Consider the following 19,083-nt stretch of genomic DNA (forward strand, 5'->3'; position numbering starts at 1 on the left):
GAGTTATTATTATACACAAACCATTTAACTTTTGTGCCCTTTATAAAAGTGGAAAATTCTGGTTTGGAATGGATGAGAATCAAGGACATAAGAAATGAAAACAAATACCACCTTCTTCACAGAGAGCTCAGCTTGAACAGAAGAAATACAGGCTGCAGACTTGCATTGGGAATGAGGAAGTCAAGTATGCTTGCAGATAGTAGCATATATATCCATTTTTGCTACAGAATGTCTTACTAAGTCATGAGTTGGCTAACATTGCTTAAGATCATCCAATAAATTAGTACCTAACTTTGTTTTTGGATCTCTAGGCCTGATTAAATAAAACTTTGCAATTCTCTTTAAAAACTGCACATTATTTGCCTATTTGATATGGACTTTGATGTCCTTGGTGGTGTTTTCTTCTTATTTATCCTAACCTGATATTGTAATAAGAGACAGTGTTTCTGTGTAATAGGAGCAAAAGAGCTCACTAGGAACAATATTCTTATTACTAGTTTTGAGTGGAAAGAGTGTGTAGTCATAGTCCTCATCATGAATTTACAGTCTTGAAGCTTCTATGGGTTACTTCCAAATATCAGGTGACTTGTATGCAAAGTAATGACCATTTTAATAACTTGCAGGGTTAGATTATACTTACTGAGTAATTCTGAATTTATTTGGGGTTTTATTTCTGTCAGAGGGAATGCTCTCAAAACTCCTGGTATAAGCTAGGGGTTAGCAGATTGGGTCAGTATCTGTTCTTCAGTCTGTGTATGGTAGCTTGAAAAAGTGTAAGCCTATCTGTTACTTATGTATTTATAATTTATTTCTATTACCTATATGAGACAGAAAAATCTGGAAGGATGTGTAGCAGATCAGAAAATGTAGCTCTTTACCTGAATGCCTAGCAGTGTCAGAATGTTGTGTTGAGCAGAACAGTGAAGGGTGATGATTGATCACTGCAGTTTTCACATTCAGATAATTGGTAGTGGAACCCAATTAACAGTTGGCCCTGAAGCCAATCCCGTCATCACATCTTACTTAAGTATCTTTTATTTATTATTTTTTTTTAAATTTCTGTCTCTTCCTTTTGGTAACTTAAAAACCTTCTTCTTCAAGAAGTCATCAGGTCTGAGAAAAGCCTTGTTTTACCCTGCAGCCAGCTGTGTAAGGTACTTCTGGATGGCTATCCATTATTGATAATGCATGTTTTTCCTGCTGTTTGTTTAGATGACAGTGCCTCTGCTGCCAGCAGCATGGAGGTTACAGATCGCATTGCCTCTCTGGAGCAGCGTGTCCAGATGCAGGAAGATGACATCCAGCTGCTCAAATCTGCCCTTGCTGATGTGGTCCGACGCTTGAATATTACAGAGGAGCAGCAGGCCATGCAGAACAAGAAAGGACCTACCAAAGGTTTGCATTTCAGATAGATGTAAAATAGTGCAGCTCCATGAGTGTTTCATATGTATTAAAATAGGTTGTTCATTAGATCTGGAAATATTCAAAATCAACCAATCAAACTCTAAATAAAATACATTTGAAATTCAATCCGTTACAAAGGATGCATAAAAATCCAGAAGGTTAAATCTGTGAGCCTTCTACAGTTTACATGAACCAGCAAAGCATGTGCATTTTCTTAATGCTTAATCCACAATCTACATTTAACCATTGCTACCACTTCCATACTTCTGATCAAGGCATTTTATAAACTCTTTAGGGAAGGCATTGTCTTCTGTGGGTGAAACTCATAAAAGGTTGGGGTTTTTGTAATCCAAAAAAATTAGGATTTTTAATTACATTACATTTATTTTCAATTTCATTTAGAAATTTCTTCAATGAATTAAACTGAAGTAAAATGTAATTAAAATTTAATTTAAAATGTCTTAAGTGTCTATGCATCATACAGGCATAAGACAGAGCTCTATGCTAGCACAGAGCTGACATGACTAAGGAGATGGTACAAAACCATCTGCTCAGCTACAGAGGAAGGGAAGAGCTGTGGCTGTTGCCTGACCATGTTCTAGAGCAGCAGAGCCAGAGCCAGCAAGGTGTGACAGATGTCACTGCTTGGCAGAATTCTTGCTGTGCCCATGTGCCACAGTGTGTTCTCTCATGGCTCCTGCTCTGCAGGAATGGGTTTTTCTGTGCAGAATTCAGTAAAGCTGGACCTGAACATCCTGCACTTCACAAGAATGAAGGTTTGTTAGAACCAGCCAATGTGATTTACTGTAGTGTGTGAGGCTGCAAAGGCCTGGGAGACTGCCTGTGTGCAGATTAGAGAAACACACCAGGTATTTTAGAGTGGTTTTAGGAGTAAGAGTGGTGGCAACCTGGATGTGGAAGGAAAGTGCAGACTTCACAGGCTCTTTGTTGTCTAACTTCAGAAGTTATTTCTTTTGGGGTCCTGATATGTAGTAATATTAATTGAAACCTTGCTTTGCATGAGAATTATGTTACGTATTTATGGATTCATAATTTTCTCTATTTAAAGTTTATACTTCCTTTAATCTCATATATTTGTGACCTTGCAAAAATATTTACTTCTAGTTATTTGATTTAACAGACTAGGTAAGAACTACTTAATTTGCTGAATTGAGATGTCATGTTTGTTACAAAGTTTTGTGTTGGAAGATGAAGAAAGCTGAAAGAGCCAAATAATGAGTTGGTTGTGTCTCATAGTAGCTGTCAGGTGGAATAGGCACTAAATATCTGCAATCTTGTCTTCATGTCCTCTTCCCTTTCTGTTGTAATCTTCTTATTTTGTCTTTGTTTTATTGATAAAAAAATTTTAATTATCAGATAAGTTAAATGTTACTAAAGATAGCCTCCACTTGATAAAATGTTCCATCAAATCTGGTTTTACAAGGGATTAAAAGGCTTCATGTTGCCTGTAAAATAGATATTATCTGATGCACAGAGGAAATAAAGTCTAGTAATTATTACTGAGTTGTAACCAAATCTCTTCTTGCCTGCTGGCTTTACTTAGCAAAATACAAACCAGATTTTCATGGATTCTGTGAGCAGAGTTGGACTCTAAATCAGGAGAGGTTTTCTTGGTCATGGCAGACCATTACAGCCATAGTTCAATGTACATTGAAGAAAAGCTGCTGTTAAGATTATCCCCATGTCTTCTATGGCTGGTTTTGTAGGGGTTTGTTGGTTTGTGGCCTTTTTGTGTGTGTGTTTTGGAGGTTTTTTTAATGTATATATGGCATGCCTGGTTCTTAATGTGTGTGAAATTACAGTGTAAGAAGTTTTACTGTAATAATTCAAATAGAGAACTACAAATGTCAATTGCTCTTCCATTGCAAATTACCAGAATAAGTCTTGGTATTTGCCAACAAAACCCACCTTATTTCTGGAGAAGATCAGTACTGTGACTGTTTATGTAAAGAGCATCCAGTTTGCTGTACATCAGCTGTATCATTTAGTGTATGGTCAACCTTATTAAACATGAATTATAAACATGAAAGAGAATCTGAAGTACTCTGATCACTTGCTTTTTCCCCAGCTGTTTTGTCAAATATTATGGTCTATTATTCCTTAGTAGGCACAACTACTTTATAACAAATTGAATGCAATTACTTAGCATAAGCCTAATTTTAGTTTGGAATAGCATTATGGAGGCTCCTGATGGAGACTCTTAGGAAAGGGGCATTTTTAGACATGGGAGGAGCTAGAGTGGTGACGTCTCATGCTTTACCCCTTGGGCTGCATGGACTGAACCTGTTTATTTTCCCTATATTGTTCAATGACTAATTCCACATTAAGAATTTTATAAAGTGGAATTTGAGCCCACAGAATGTCACAGAAATTGTGTCCAAGCAAACTGGTGGTTGAAGCATAATGTATGCTGCTGTTTTCATTTGATCTATAGATGAAGTAGATCAGGATTAAGTGGGCATGTTGGGGGAGGTCTGTGCCTTGGAAAAACAGGATCCCCCCAGTACTTTATAAAGTCTGGAACAAGAGTCTTCATGGGACAAACGACTTCATTTTTCTGAATACTTCAGATTTAAAATCAATTTAAAGACTTCAAAGTTCAGGCTTTCAAATCTATAATGGAAAAATCTTGAGTTTGTTTTCAAGCTCAAGCTTTGTGTTCTTGTTCTAAACTTGAGCTAAGCAGCTTAAAAGCAGCATACATCATGGAAAGGGAGCAGCTTATCTTGTCCATTTGTGGAACTCCTTCCCTAGTGGTGTTTTAAGTTTTTGTTTAGTTGTTTGGGGTTTTTTTTTTCCACTTTCCTTGTTTGATTTTACTACTTGGTGGAGTTTCAGTATGGCTTCCTGCCTTTGTTTTACTTGTGTTTGTTGTTTTTTCCTTTTGCAATTATTGGTTTTGTTTGTAAACTTAACAGCCCTATTAATCCATAGATCAGAGTATGATTAAAAAAGCTGCTGCTGAGGCTGATAAACTTGTCAGTCCTGCTACCACAGGTAAGACCTTGAAGCACCAGAACTTCCAAAATAAACATTACTGACAAAGCAGTAATAGCAGTATGTTACTGACTTCTAACAGCAATGACACATTTGGGATTGTGTGACTGTGATGCCAGTTACCACTGGTGTGAACTAGCTGTTGTAAGCAAAACAAGATAGCTCCCAAGTAAACTGTGGATTTATTGAATAATGCACAGTTTTTCTATGTGTTGTGCAACACTTTCATGCTGTTGCTTTCTACACTAACTGACCATTTAAATCTGTATTTCCAGAATGTGGATCGTGGGTTGGTGCTGGATTTGAAGCAAAACTTCTGTTAAAGGTTGCAGGGTTTATTCCTGCCTGCTGCTAGTTTCTATTTCATAAGGTTAGGAGAGTAAACAGACTCCAGCTAGTTCACTCCAGCTACTCTTTAACAGGCATTCTTTTTGAATAACTACAAATAAGAAAAATATTTTAATCATTTATTTTTTAATTTCAATTGCTATTCCAATTTGTCTTCTCAAAGCTCATTAAAGTTTTGTAAGCTACAGAAAGCTTGCCAGGAGACAGGTCCACAACTTCTCAACTGTAGTTACCTGTGGTTCTATAAAATGCACCAGAATCAGTTTTATAGATATGAATTAATTACAGCAATTCAGCAATTAGGAAACAAGCAGCAGAACTTCCAGCACAAAATTGCAAAAAGAATTTAATATACAAAAAATTTAGTAAAGGAGCAGTAAATAGAACTAAGATATCTGACTTAATTAATAAAAAACTAAATAAATAGCAAAGTAAACTTCAGATGTTTTGTATGAGCTCTAAAGACAGCATTAGTCAGTTAAAACAGATCATGGAAGGCAGGACTGGAAGGCACCCTCAGTGAGCAAAGAGAAAATTTTCTTCTTCTGTGTCTTTTGTTGACTTTTTTTCCTGTCATCCTTTACTCTTCTAAGCCAAATAAGTCTCATTCCTTCAGTATTTCTCTTGTAGGTTGTTTTCTAAATTATTTCCTCTAAACAAATAAAGGACAAACACAAAACAAGTAAGTCTGTATTCTAATAAAGTTTCAAGACAAATTTTGTCTTGCAAATTACATTCTCTAGTAGACCATACTTACTGACAATCTTCTCAAGGCACAATTTTTCACATCTTTATTTTTGTTCAGTATATGAAAACTTAGGGTGAACAAGTCAATAAATGCTTGCTGTCGGTGCTAGAGTATGACCTATAACTGCAGACAGTTAGTACTGTTTCACTTTAGCCTTTTAGATCTTCTTTCCTTGGCAGTCTTTTTTGAAGAGCATATCATAGGTATTCTCCCTGCCATCCTCTCCAAGTTCAATGAAATTTTATGTTGCTAAAGTGACTTGTGACTGCTGCATTCTCTCAGGTGGCATTTCTCTGAACCCAGAGGCTTTTGGCATCTCTACAATGGCTTGTAATACAAAGTCCTATCAAATTTCAAGTGATTCAAGCTTTTTTCCCTGCTGTGCAGAGAGTCATGTTTGTGTCTCTGGAGGCTGTGATCCACAGTAGTTTTCATTGGTACTCATTGCTTGCAGTTTTAAACACAATTTTTGCAACTAACTTCTAACTACTTGAATGGGACTTTTCTGTTATTCTAATTTTAATTTCAGCTATGACATGTATATCATTTTTTGAGCCAACATTTGATCAGAAGAATGTAGGTAGATAATGCCCACTTACTACCTTCACTCTTCTGCTGATTTCAGTTGCTTTTTCTGAATAAAGGGTACAAATCCTTTCTGTCAAACATAAGCCCACATTCTTTGAGAAAAGATATTTTGGGGTTGTAGAAATTTCTTAATAGACAATTTGCTTGTGGAAAACCTCAAAGAAGACTGGGGGATGAAGAGCTAGAGTTCCTGGGATGACAACTTGCCTTCATTTCTAGCACTCCTCTGGATGCTATATAGGTGGGCAAGGGTCTGATGTTCTTTTGACAGAGCAGGATTGGTTTTGAGGACAACTACTTTTGTGCTTACCACTAAGCTCCTTGATCTAGGACAGAGTTTTTACTTTTATTATGAAGAGTAATAATAATTTTTTAAAATTCCTCATCTGTGCTGAATTTGGCCATAGTGACACAAAAATTGCATGCTATGTGGAAAATTTAGAATATTCTAATGTTGTTTGCTGAGGAAAAAACACAGAAAAGTAAATTAAGGCAATGATTTCTTCCTATGCCTGTTTTACAGCAAGACCACTGGTACAAACCCTGCCTTTAAGGACTACAGTTAACAATGGAACTGTATTACCAAAGAAACCAAGTGGCTCTTTACCTTCTCCATCAGGAACCAGAAAGGAGTCTGTAGCACCAGCAGCAAAAAGGTAGGCACCTGTGAGAAACCTTATAGCCATGAAACTGAAAACATGGTATAGCTCCTCCTTTAACCTTCTAGATATGCAGTTTTTCTTACTTGCAAAGCAACAGTCTAAATATTTAGTTTGGAAAGAAAAGGAGATGGATTTCATTCTGAGAGGCTTTAAATTTATTTATTCTGATTACAATTAAGGTTATTACCATGCATATTGAAAGAAGGTACAATGCTTAGTCTTACTGGTTTGTGTTCATTTCTTGCTTTTAATAATTTAGCACAGAGACAATAAAGCATTTCTACTCCACTGTTGCCCAACATGATGTAAAAAGTTGTTCAATAATTCTTTGATTAGGTAGTAGAAAATATATAGTGTGCAGAGAAACAGTGTTATCATTGCAAATCAGTATGTTATCGTTACTGGTTCTCTCACTAACAAAATTATCATATAAACTGCATGCACAAGGTTAGTAGCATCTCAGGGAGGAGGAAAATTCTCTGCCTAGCACATATTTATGCAAATTAAAACATTCATCTTTAGATATCTTACCATTAACATATATTTAAGCCCTTTTAAAAATTGCTGCTCTGTCTCAATTTGCTTTGTGTGTAGCTGTTTTTAAATGGACTAAATGTTTTATACATTTGGGTTATAAGGAATGGAATGGATTGGGTGAAACAAGTTCAAGTTATACATGGCAGTTACTGTGGTGCTGATCTGCTGGGTGGCATGTGTAAAAGATAATAGTGTGGACTTTGGGGTTTTTTTGTACATTTCATTTGTCTCCTCATCTTTTTGTAGTGATGGTGCTGTCAGCTCTGAGGGAGGGTAAGTTGTAGAGATGAGAGCATTAATCTGCTAAGATCTGAGGTTTCTCTCATAAAGAGAATTTTTCCTCAAAGAGGAGATGGTGGCTAAGGATGTGTCAATTTTTGTTACTGTGTTGAAGGGGGCTGATTTTCAAGAAACTCCAGGTTCTGTTATTGTAGAGAGAAGTTACACTGTGCACAATTAAAATTGGAAAATACCTTATTTGTTTATGTCACAAAAATGAACTCCTGTGAGCTCTTATGAGCTGGAGCTTGCTGCAGCTGTAGGCTTTGGCAGGCTGGTCTGAACATCCCTTAATGGAAGAGAAGGAAAGCAAATGCTGTCCAAACTGTTCCATTATTAGATTTGTGTTATCAGAAGTTTGAAAATGGGAGAAATAACTTTCCTTTTAGAAAAGGAAATGTATTACTGTTTTAAAAGGAGTAGTATTTAGTACATGCTGAATTTTAAAGCACATTTGCTCTTCATAATTTTTTTTTCTAAATAATTATCATAATTTCATTCTTCCTAATTAAGCTTCACCTGGTAGTTATAAAACATATGAGAGCACAGGCACTGGGAGACTTCACCTGTGTACAGAGGGTGTAATTCCTGAGTCTCAGTGCTCTGTCTCTAGGGTTCAGCATAGAACTTTCTGCCCCAGAGTAGGATGGATGAAGTGCAGGTCAGGAGAATACTCATGCTTCCTCTATTCTTGGAGGCCTTTATGTAATTCAGGTTTTCCATCTAAAATTGCATGTAGCCTGTAGCATTATCCTAGCTTAGGATCCCTGTAGATAAGTGGCACCCTGTATCCCTTCCACCTGTCCCACATGCAACCTGCATATCCTGAATGCCAGTGGAAGGTCCTTAGAGAGCATCCTTAGTGGTATTTTTAGACTGTCTTGATTCCTGTGTGAGAAAGTCTTCCACTGGGCAAGTATTTAGTGTCCTTTCATTATGCTTTGTCCCTTCTCATTGCTCCAGAAGCTAGGCTGAAGGTGCTTTAAATATGAATCATGAAAATGTATATTTGGAAAAGAAAAAGTATATATGAACAATTTTGCTGATATAGGTGAATACTTAGTAAGAGTGCTTAGGAGAGCTCCATGTCCCAAAAAAAGCAGTTGTAAATTTAAGTGCTGTAGAATTATTGTTCCCTTCAAATGCTCTAAACTTCTGTACTGGTGTCTTTAATATGAAAATGTTCTTTAGAATTACCTTTGTTAAAGCATATGTTAAAGCATGTGTTAGAGCATATTTCTATGCTTTGCCTATAAATATACTTAGAGTAATAAAATTTAATGGTAAGGACCTCATCAATTAATTACTGTACAAAACATCTTTTTGGTAAATTATTCTGTAATCATTTAATAGTGAACCTTGAAATAACTGATCAGATTTCAGGGTTTTATAGTAAATGGTGTTCCACATATTCACTATTCAAATATGAAACAGTAAGTATTCAAAATATCTTTCTTGTACACAGTCAAGAAGAATGATTAATTATGCATCCTTAAGATTAATTCAATCACACTTTTTGTTTATACTGGACCCTTTTCGCTTCAGGAACTGCATGTTTTTATGCATAAAACAGTAATGGAAATACATCAGCAAAATCAAATAGCTTCCTTTTTCAAAGGGTAGGACTTGTTTATTTGTGCTAGCAGCTTTTCTCAGTGTTGCACAGTTTCCAGATGGTGGGAAATTTTGAGCTATTTTTTTTAGTTCTGACTTCTTCTAGGCACTGGTCTTTTTTATGAACTGCTTCCAGAACTGTGGCTAATTTGTAATGTTGGTATTCTTTAGTCCAAAACATGGTCATGTGACACAGCAGCTGTAAATAATATTAAGTGTTCATAGATGTTTTAAAACTTAATTTCTGCTTGAATGCTTTTAGTAGTTTTTGTGTACAACACAGGTTCACAATTGAAAAGGTAGAATTTCAACAGTGGAAGTAAAATTAAAAACAACAATACGAAAGGGGAAAAAAATTTTACTGAGTCATCCTCTAAACTTTTGATCTGCTGTTGAGACTGACAAATATCTGCTAGAATTGCAGTAGTAAAAATTATCATCTTCCTTGTTTTTATTACCTGTGACCATGTATCCAAGAGAAAGTGCAGGTGACTGGAGTCTTTCCCAAATGCTTTAATGCTTTATGAAACAAAACCTTACAATCAAATGATTTCTGATTCCTATCTTCTCCTATACTTAGCACTGTTTAGGTTAAGACTGTATGATGTCCAATTGAAATGACATCAGTCTGTCCCTTGAAAGAGTTTGTTGTGCATTATTTATGTAAATATATGCAAATAGTCTGTGTGGGACTAAGTGTGCATCCATACATTTTCCTGCTAAGAAATAGATGCATTTACTGGTATGTCTGCAGAGACAATCTCATTTCATACAATAGCTGCATTAAATGTGTTGGTTAACTCGTTTGAACCCGCAGGTTGGTATATGGCTTATCTGCCTTGCTGGATTACCAAGGAGATGTGGTTCAGAGTTCACTACATTTTCTGATTTCCCATTTAATATTTGAAATGGAAATGACTTCTTCTGGCAGGAATATAAAATTTGAGGTAATAAAAAAGGCTTGAGGCTGAAAGGGTGGAACTAGCAGGCTTTTGAGTTCTGCCATATATTCTCTCAGTGACCTTATGCAAATCATTTAACCTCTATGCATATTGCTTTTCCATATGTAAAACATGTATCACTGGATATCAGTAGGTTGTTATAGGGCCTAATGTGATAATTAGATCCAGATCTTGCAAAGCTTTGAGTAACCTCAACTGACTCTGACTTCAATTAGAATTGAGGGCACCAAACCCTGCTTCAGCATTCAGATCTCATTTAGTCAATACCCAATTACCCAGGTTAAGGAAGGACTGAAATAACTTGAATAGAGCAAAAGCACGAATCCAAAACATGGGTCAACTGCATTATAAAAGTATATGGTGGCAATACAGTGCAAGATAGAAAGCCTGGTGATGCTGGTAGTACTGGGACCAAAAATTGTGGTCAAGCACCAAGAGGAGCCGCTGCACTCAGGCTCTGGGGACCATGTGAACACAGCTGGGAGGCTCTGAGTGCCAGCCAGCTAACAGAGAGCTGGAGTGATTCTGAGATGGGGTGAACACAGATGGACAATCAAGAATTGCCTGGCTTTGAAAAGTGTTTCCATGTCATCTTCACAAGAAACCTTTGATCAGAGGATTTGATTTGAATTGTAATATATTTACTAATTCTACGATTTAGTAGTGTATGACCTCTTTTGAGTAACAGATTTTTGAGTGCTGCCATGGTTTTACTGTAAAATTTTGCTTAGAATAATTTGAAATTTTTCTTCCAGATAAGTTTAATGTATTGTGAGCAGAACTTTCCCTTCCCCCTGCACTCTTTCTTTGGCGTGTAATGTGGCTTGAAGTTTCCTGCTTAACATTAAATTTGCCTTTGGAATTTGGCCAGCACGCAGTAGTAATGTTTTGTGTTCCCTATTAAAATCTAAGGTTTTGTGACTCATCTAGGATAGCTTTGTTTCCAAGACTTGAGGGGGCAAAAGGGGGAAAAAAAATGTAAGGGAGGAGAATGCAGACAGTACCTTTCCCAGTAGGGATGCTGGTGCAGGCTGCAGGCTTGCACATACTTGGCCTTTCAAAAGGAGACAATCAGTCATTCTTTCTCCCCCAGCAGATTGCAAAGTATTACAATGGTGCAAAACTCTGACAATAGAGATCAAAAGGAAGAAGCGAGAACAAAGAAAACATAAAGAGCTTTGTTTGCAGGGAGAATAAAATACTTTAATATGATAAATTCCTGTTCTTCTAAACTCTAAACACATGGCCCCTAGGAAATTGTTCAGTCGCCTGGAATTAATGCTGTGTGTTGTGTTGGGGGGCAGCGATGGTTTGTAACTGGCACACACACAAACTCTGAATTGAACCTTCCATTAAATGCTCTATGTAACACTCATCTCTCAAAGAGAATGGTTTAAAATCTTCAGAGTATAAATTAAAAAAGAAATCACTCTCCACTGAACTTGGGGTGGCAAAGCTATTACGCCACTTCACAATATCTCTAACAATTAAAGTTATTAGTGCATTTTGCTCAGAGGCATAATGAAATTAAAGTCATATGTTATTCCTGAGTTCATTCTAATTGATTTAAATGAGGGTCAGAATGAGTGCTAGACAAAATATTAATGCCATCAGTTTTTGTCTTAAAGAGCATTGTGCAATGGTTTTTAATTTCTTTTATTAAAAAGCTTTTATATTTTCCCAAATAATTTTAGTAATAAAGTATATATCTTTTTAATTTTGGCCAGATTTGTTCACCACAATTCAGTAATGCAACTACCTGAAACATTCATGCTATGCAGTGGTATATGTATGTATATATGAGGACTTATTTTCTTGTCTTTGTTGTTGCTTTTTTAATAGTCTTTGTCTTTTAGCTGGATCATCTGTCGTGTTCCTTCAGATATCCTCTTTGATTTCTTTTATTTATTTTTTAAATTTTATTTTTGAGTCGCTTTACGAATGGTCAGTCTATTGGGGCACTGCTGAGATTTTGTCATTCAAAGATACATTGGTGTTCTTAAATGTATGGTTTGAAATGATCAAACATCTGACTGAGTCAATGAGCACTTTGTTGTTTACTCTTGCACGTGACTTCATATCTTGAAAGCATGCAATTTTGTCTTTTAATGTAAGTCTTGTAAATGTCTTGTTTCCACATTTTATTGTTGCATTCACTTTTTATTCTGCTTTGTTTACGCACCTCTCAATCTGGATTAAGCAGGTCTGTGAATCTTCTCAATGCATGCAAACTGAAAAAGCCTGCTCTAAGGTGAGGGATCCTTAATAGCTTTGTAGTGTTGAAGTTCAATCGTTTTTCCTTTCCATTTCAATTCAACACATAGAAAGTGGGTGTTTTAGTAAAAACATTAACATGATAGAACTGTAATTATTATTGCCATTTTTAACTTTTCAAGAAGTGCATGTCTAAAACTTTCTCATTATTGATAAATGCATCCCACAACTTAGATAATAAAAATGTCAGTGATATATCTGCCTTATTTCATACTAACACAATTGTTTTATGGGGGTATTAGACTGCCTTGCTGTCTTAAGCTAAAAATTGTATAACTAAATGCTGTATTTTTAAATAATTGCAAATGCTCATCTTTCATATCACTGATATGGAAGTCAAATTCTGAATCCAGTTATACTCTTAAAAATCTGTAAGTTAAATGACTATTTTCTGTCATTTTAAATTCCTCCTCAGGTGACAGTGTATCTACTATAGCCATGGATATAATCACTGGTGTTTAACAGTCTAGATAACAAAATGTGTATAATGCCAAAAATGAGTTAATATAATAGAGTTATAATCCTTGTTTCCAAACACCAATACTAATCACTGGGCTTTTGTTGTTGTTCTTGAAAGTTTAAAATAAAATTTGTCAGAAGATACCATTACTAATTAGTTTAAGCAGTGATGGGCATAAATCATAAGGGTTTAAAAGAATTTTACACCTGTGGTTAAAGTAGTTTTTATACTGATATGAGACTTAATTATTCAGAAAGAAGATAGAATTAAACTTCTAAATTTTAGTCCCACCCTTTCATTTATTATCCTCTATTTAATCTTTTGAATGTTGACAGCTATAAAAACAAAACCCCAAGCAACATTAAAATTAGTTTCAAATTGTTTCTTAATTTTTTCTAAGATTAGTATACTTTGATAATGTCCTTAATTTAATTTGGTGTAGGCTGATGTTGACGCCTCTTATCCTTAACAAAGAAAATGTGCATCAACATCAGCCTACACTGAAATTTTCTTAACCAGGAAAGGATGCCAAAATAAAGATTTGATCCTGACAAATCACACAGGATGTTTCTGTTATTAATGTATATAATAGTGGAAGGCACATGCTAATAAAGCTATTTAATATGGAATAAACATTTTCAGTATCAAGGTTTTATTTTTTAACTGGAGTAGTACTAAAATGGATGATTGGATAGATTGGAAGACTAGTTAAATTGTTAACTTTATTACATATTAACAGTATATTCTTTAATTTACTAGAGAAGGGTTTTTTTCATGCATTTGACATTGAGATGACTTGGATAATGTTAGTCTAGTGTAGAAAGTACACTTCTGAAATTAAGATAGAACTAAATTCTTGTTGCTGCCTTTCCTCTTCCCCTATTAATGTATTTTGTTCTGTCTTTGTGTCATTTTGCATTCTGCTTGCTCTCTTACATTGCTTTCTCCACAGAAACACGATTTTTAAAATTTCAGCTTAATCATTTGAAGCTTGTTTCTATTACAAGAATGCAGCACTGAACATCTGTCCTACCATCGCATGTACCAGAAGGTTTTTTTGCCAAGCTGCCTGAGATGCACCTAAACATGCATTGCCTCTGCAGATCTGCCCCTGGATGGGCTCTGCCTTCTTTTCAGAAGGGCAATTGCTTTGCAGAAAGATTCTGGTTCAGGTGTTCTCATCATTTCTGTAACTGAGTCTCAGCTGAGGTGTTGGAACACTCCCCTCCTTGCTGGTAAAAAGACATGGGGAGCAGAAATAAGTTTGAGGGTTTTTTTAAAGTAGATGATGCACAGTTACTAAGCTAGATAGAAAAGTCTATTTTTGTTCCTCTAGTTATGGAGAGACAACTTACACCACACATAAGGTGGGACAGAGCCAGAGGAGCTGACTGAGATGATGGAGTAGGAATAACTATTAGGGACTGATGGGAAGGTTTGGAGTAGTCCTCAAGAATGCTTGAGATGAGTATTCTGGTAAGCAGAGCATCTCTGGGGGTGTATAGAGGCCAAGGGGACATTGCTGGGGTTGCTAGGGTGAGACTGACTTTAAAGGAGCATGTACTGAAGTTTTCACAGTGGGATGGAGCTTGTGGTTGGGATTTGGGTAGAGAGATGTGAGCTTGAAAGCAGCCACTGGTGTCCCTGGTTTCTGGGGTGAGAGAGCTGCTGAAGGTGGTTATTTAGTGTGGGGATTTTATGGCTTAAAGGAGATATTTGCATTGTGCTTTCTGTGGGGGAGAAAACAGTACAGGACTGAAATGGGGGAAAAGGAGGCCCTGACACTGAGTCCTGTGGTTCAGCTGCTGCCATGGGGGTGGTTCCTGCCTCAGTCTGGGTGCTGCTGCCTGAGCCTCTCTGCTGCAAAGGGCCTGCAGCAACGTGTAAAAGCATTACCCACTTTGTGACCTCACCTTTAGCTGCTCCCTCTCTCGCTAGGAAGCACTGCTTTAGGGAGAAGTGCTTTGGTCAATAATTTGTCTCCTATAAGGTGTAAGTTCTGACCAAGCTTCTCTTAATTTACTAAGTAACAGCACTTGTGTTTTAGCTCACATTTTTCCATCAGAGAGAGCTGGATGTCTCAGGGTTGCCATAAAGCCACACAGGAGCTCCCTTGATAGCTATCTTGGCAGGAAGGATGGTTGAAGAATGAGAGGGTAGAGCGAGCTTTAAGCCTTTAAAAAACCTCCTGTCAGGACATGTGGGGGATCTAATCTATTCATACATGTAACTAGGAAGCATAGGAAGCATTCATTTTTGTCAGCAATAAAAACAATGCAGGTTAGCTCACCATTAATTGCAGTTTGGAGTATGTTAAAACTAGTTTTGAACCACAGAGTAATTGATATTGGATGAAGTCCCAAAGTTAGCTTGCTTGTGTTCAAATTTTGACAGTACTTTTGGCATTCTCTGTAGTCTGGCTGGAAATGTCAGGCAATATGATTTCTCTTTAAATCTTCCACTTCTTTGTAAGAGAATCCAAAAGTTTAGAAGCATGGTGTGGCAGTCAGAGATTTGAAACATGACCTGGAAAAATGATTGCAACTACTCTATGAAATTGGTTTAGCCCATATTTTATGATTAAGGAAAAAGCAGTGTGTTTGTTGCACCAGCAAAACTCTTACATAGGCTCTTTAAAAAATCAAGTTAAGATTTTTTTGAAAAATCATAGTTATTGTTTTAGGGTCAGTGCTCTACTTGATACATTTCTCAAAAATACTTATTGTAGAATATATACCTTTACAAGTGCCACTGTGAAACTTGCTCCTTGTTTTATTAGCACCATTAAGAGAACCAGTTCAGCTGAGCGTGTGTCCCCAGGAGGTCGGAGGGAAAGCTATGGAGATTCCAAAGGGAGTCGCAACCGCACTGGTTCCACCAGCAGTTCATCTAGTGGTAAAAAGAACAGTGAAAGGTAATGTTATCTAAGTATCTATCCCCTTTCTCTGCCTCCTGCTCTAATAATGAAATTAGTTTCTTTAGTGAACTTAGTTTTGCTTATTTAAAATATTGGAAGCTTTCTTTTTTTACAAAGCTCCAATTCTTGGACCAAATATGTATTAAAACATTTGAAATAAAACAGGTTTTCATATTTAGATTAAATTTATTTGCCTTATTTCCAAACTATAAACAGTGTGAGATCTTAGAGTTTCTCAGGAAAGCTCATAATTATTAAACATGCCTTTTCTAATATTTTAGTGGTTTCCCTTGGTCTTCATATTCCTGACAAGTACTTCTTTAAGTTCCGGTGGTGCCTTGACCCCAGCTAGCATCTAAGTATCACAAAGCCATTCACTTCCTGTCCTCCAGTGCGATGAGGAGAAGAAAATAGGAAGAGCAAAAGTGAGAAAACTCTTAAATCAAGATAAAGGTAGATTAAGAAGTGAAGGAAAGAGGAAGAAAAACCAAAACAATTGTTGAGAAGCATTCAGTCACCGCATCCCACATGTAGACTGATGGCCAGTCAGTCTTTGAACTATGAATGCCTTGTTCTGAGAGTCAGATTAAAGATAAATGAAGAAAGAGGTTTACATGCAAGTGCTGTTCAATGAAGCAGAGATGCCTATCTCTGTGTATCTCTGATCATGCTTCTCTGTATTGCTGACAGCACAGAGGAAAGAAGATATCTTGTTCAAGGGTTTCAGACTTAGGATAACCTTGAGCAAATAGCTGTTTTGTTGAGGTTCATCAGCATTGTCAGTATAGGTCAAGTAGTTCTTTCCTGTATTTCCTAGTCAGAATTTAGTTTTGGCCATTTAACTTGCCCTATCTATTGCAGTTTCCTTTGCAAGAAATGGTGTTGATGGTACTGTTTCACTGTCTCATGGATGATGTGACCATAAAAACACATTGTTAAGGAAGCTCAATTAATAACTTAATTTAGCTACTCTGTTTGGGCATCAATGCCATTACACGAATCATTGTCAATGGTGTGGCACAAAATGTTCCTTCCTTTTTATCCCATCAGCATATTTGCTTGAGTAAGGAGTGAGCTGGTTGTGTGCTGTTTTACAGCCCAAGTATGGGTGATTGCATTATTAATAGCATGGTTTCTGGCTCATGTTTCCAGCTATGAAGCAAGATGGCAAGTGTGCAAATTATGGAACTTAGAATAAGTTATGGGTTGGGATAAAAGGGCAGACTAGTAAGGGTGGCAGTTTGTGGCTGTTGGCTACAAGCTGCCTGAACAGGAGAAACTGCATGGGGTCTTTTTCAGGCAGCTTGAAGCAGCCTCAAAGTCACAGGCCCTGGCTCTTGTGGGAGACTTTAACTACCTGGACATCTGCTGGAGAAGCAACAGAGCAAAGCACAAACAGTCCAGGAGGTTCCTGGAAAGCACTGGTGACAATTTCCTGTCACAGGTAGTAGAAGATCCCACAAGGAGTAGTGTGCAACTTGACCCTGTGATGACAGGCTGGGAAGGCCTTTAGGAGATGTGAAGGTTGGAGGCAGCTTTGGCTGCCATGACCATGAGGTGGAGTTCAGTATCAGGAGGGGATGAAGCAGGGAAGCAAGATTTTAACCATGGACTTCAAAAGAGATAACTTTAGCCTGCTCAGGGATCTTGGAAGAATCCTGTGGGAACAGGACCTGCAGGGAAGAGGGATCCAAGACATTTTGTTGATATTCAAGGATCACTTCCTCCAGGCTCAAGAACAATGAATCCAGATGAGCAATAAATCAGAAAAAGTGGGCAAGAGATCTGCATGCATGGATAAAGGAGGAGGTGTTCTGGTGGACAGCAAGCTGTCCATGGGCCAGCAGTGTGCCCTTGTAGACAGGAAGGCCAGTGGAATCCTAGAGTGCATTAGGAAGAGCATTGCCAGCAGGCCAAGGGAAGTGATCCTATAAAAAAATCGTAGAATTGTCAAGGTTGGAAGAGACATTTTAGATCATCAAGTCCAAACATCCAATTCTGCCCTTATCCTCAGCCCTGGTGAGGCATATCTGGAGTGCTGTGTCCAGTTCTGGGCTGCTCAGAACAAGAGGGACATGGAGCTCCTGGAGTGAGCCCAGCTACAAAGTTGACCAAGGAACTGGAGCATGTCTCTTACAAAGAAAAGCTGAGGTAGCTGAGTCTGTTCAGCCTCAAGAAGAGACAGCTGAGAGGGGTCCTCTCAACGTCTACAAGTATCTGAACAGAGGGTGTCAGGAAGATGGAGTCAGTTCTTGGTGGTTCCAAGCAATAACTAGAGGCTATGGGATAAAACTGATGCACAGGAATAGTATATTTTTTTTTTTATCATGTAGGCACTTGAACAGATTGTCTAGAGAGATTGTGGAGTGTCCCTCAGTGGAGGTATCTGAGAACTGTCTGGACACAATTCTACAGCATGTGCTGTGATATTACCTTGCTTGAGCAGAGAGGTTGGACCAGATGAACGACTGCGATCCCTTCCAACCTCTCCTGTTCTGTGACTCAGTGAAAGGTTTAGTAAATTAAAGGAATAATGAAAAAATTTAAATACTATCAGAGAAAATGTTATAAGATTGTAGCCAAGGAAGATGTAATATTTACCCTAATTAACAGCTTGTTTGCATTCTGCATCTATGCATGTGAATGAAGTTTTGATAAGCCAACAAAATTCCACAGGACTGGGCTTCTGGTACTTATGGGAATTTGACTCTATCTTGGCATCTGAATTTCCTTCCCTTAAAATTTTTGTAAGATAATTATAAGCAACATCTAATAGATGTGGGTTTCATTTTGTTTCTAATATTTTTGTACTTCAAGATTTCTACAAGACAAATATAAGTGAAAAAATTTACTATAGCAATATATAATATTATAAATAAATATTATTTTGAGAGGAAAAGCAATATATTATTAGTTTACTTAGGAACAAAGTGTCTTTCTGGATGTGCAGATTTGAACAAAATCTTTTCTCAGACCCTTGTAGCACAGAGCATGTATATGTGCACATATCTGAATCAGCAAAGTAAGCATCAACTATCTTAGGGACAAATGAGCCAGAAAGATTAGAAAGGCAAAACCAAGCAAACCCCATAATGACCAGTGGAGGGACAGCTAAAAAAACAGCTCACTCTTAATTTAAGCTGCAAATTCTGTGAAGTGTTGCAATGGTGCATAACTTTGTGCAGCTACTTTGCCTTGGTGAAGTCATTGCATGGACCTGTTGTTCTGCATTGATCTTTTGGAATGGTTGGATTTTTTTAATTTTCTAAGGC

At 37.1% G+C, this 19,083-nt stretch overlaps 1 protein-coding gene across 23 annotated transcripts in view; it reads left to right on the top strand.

The window, feature by feature from the left end:
* Positions 1-19,083, top strand: part of EML1 (EMAP like 1) — a 121,834-nt gene that overhangs the window by 68,685 nt on the left and 34,066 nt on the right. For 6 of the 23 annotated variants that reach the window (XM_079308152.1, XM_079308153.1, XM_079308165.1 and 3 more), the window contains exons 2-4: positions 1,213-1,395; positions 6,630-6,762; positions 15,674-15,808. In XM_079308152.1, the coding sequence (XP_079164278.1) occupies positions 1,213-1,395; positions 6,630-6,762; positions 15,674-15,808 (451 nt within the window). Of the gene's footprint in view, positions 1-1,212; positions 1,396-4,359; positions 4,423-6,629; positions 6,763-12,363; positions 12,412-15,673; positions 15,809-19,083 lie in introns of all 23 variants that reach the window. The other 17 variants (XM_079308162.1, XM_079308146.1, XM_079308147.1 and 14 more) reach the window with 5 other exon arrangements.

Source organism: Erithacus rubecula (assembly GCF_903797595.1).
Source record: "Erithacus rubecula genome assembly, chromosome: 6".
In the NCBI taxonomy this organism is placed as follows: Eukaryota; Metazoa; Chordata; class Aves; order Passeriformes; family Muscicapidae; genus Erithacus; species Erithacus rubecula.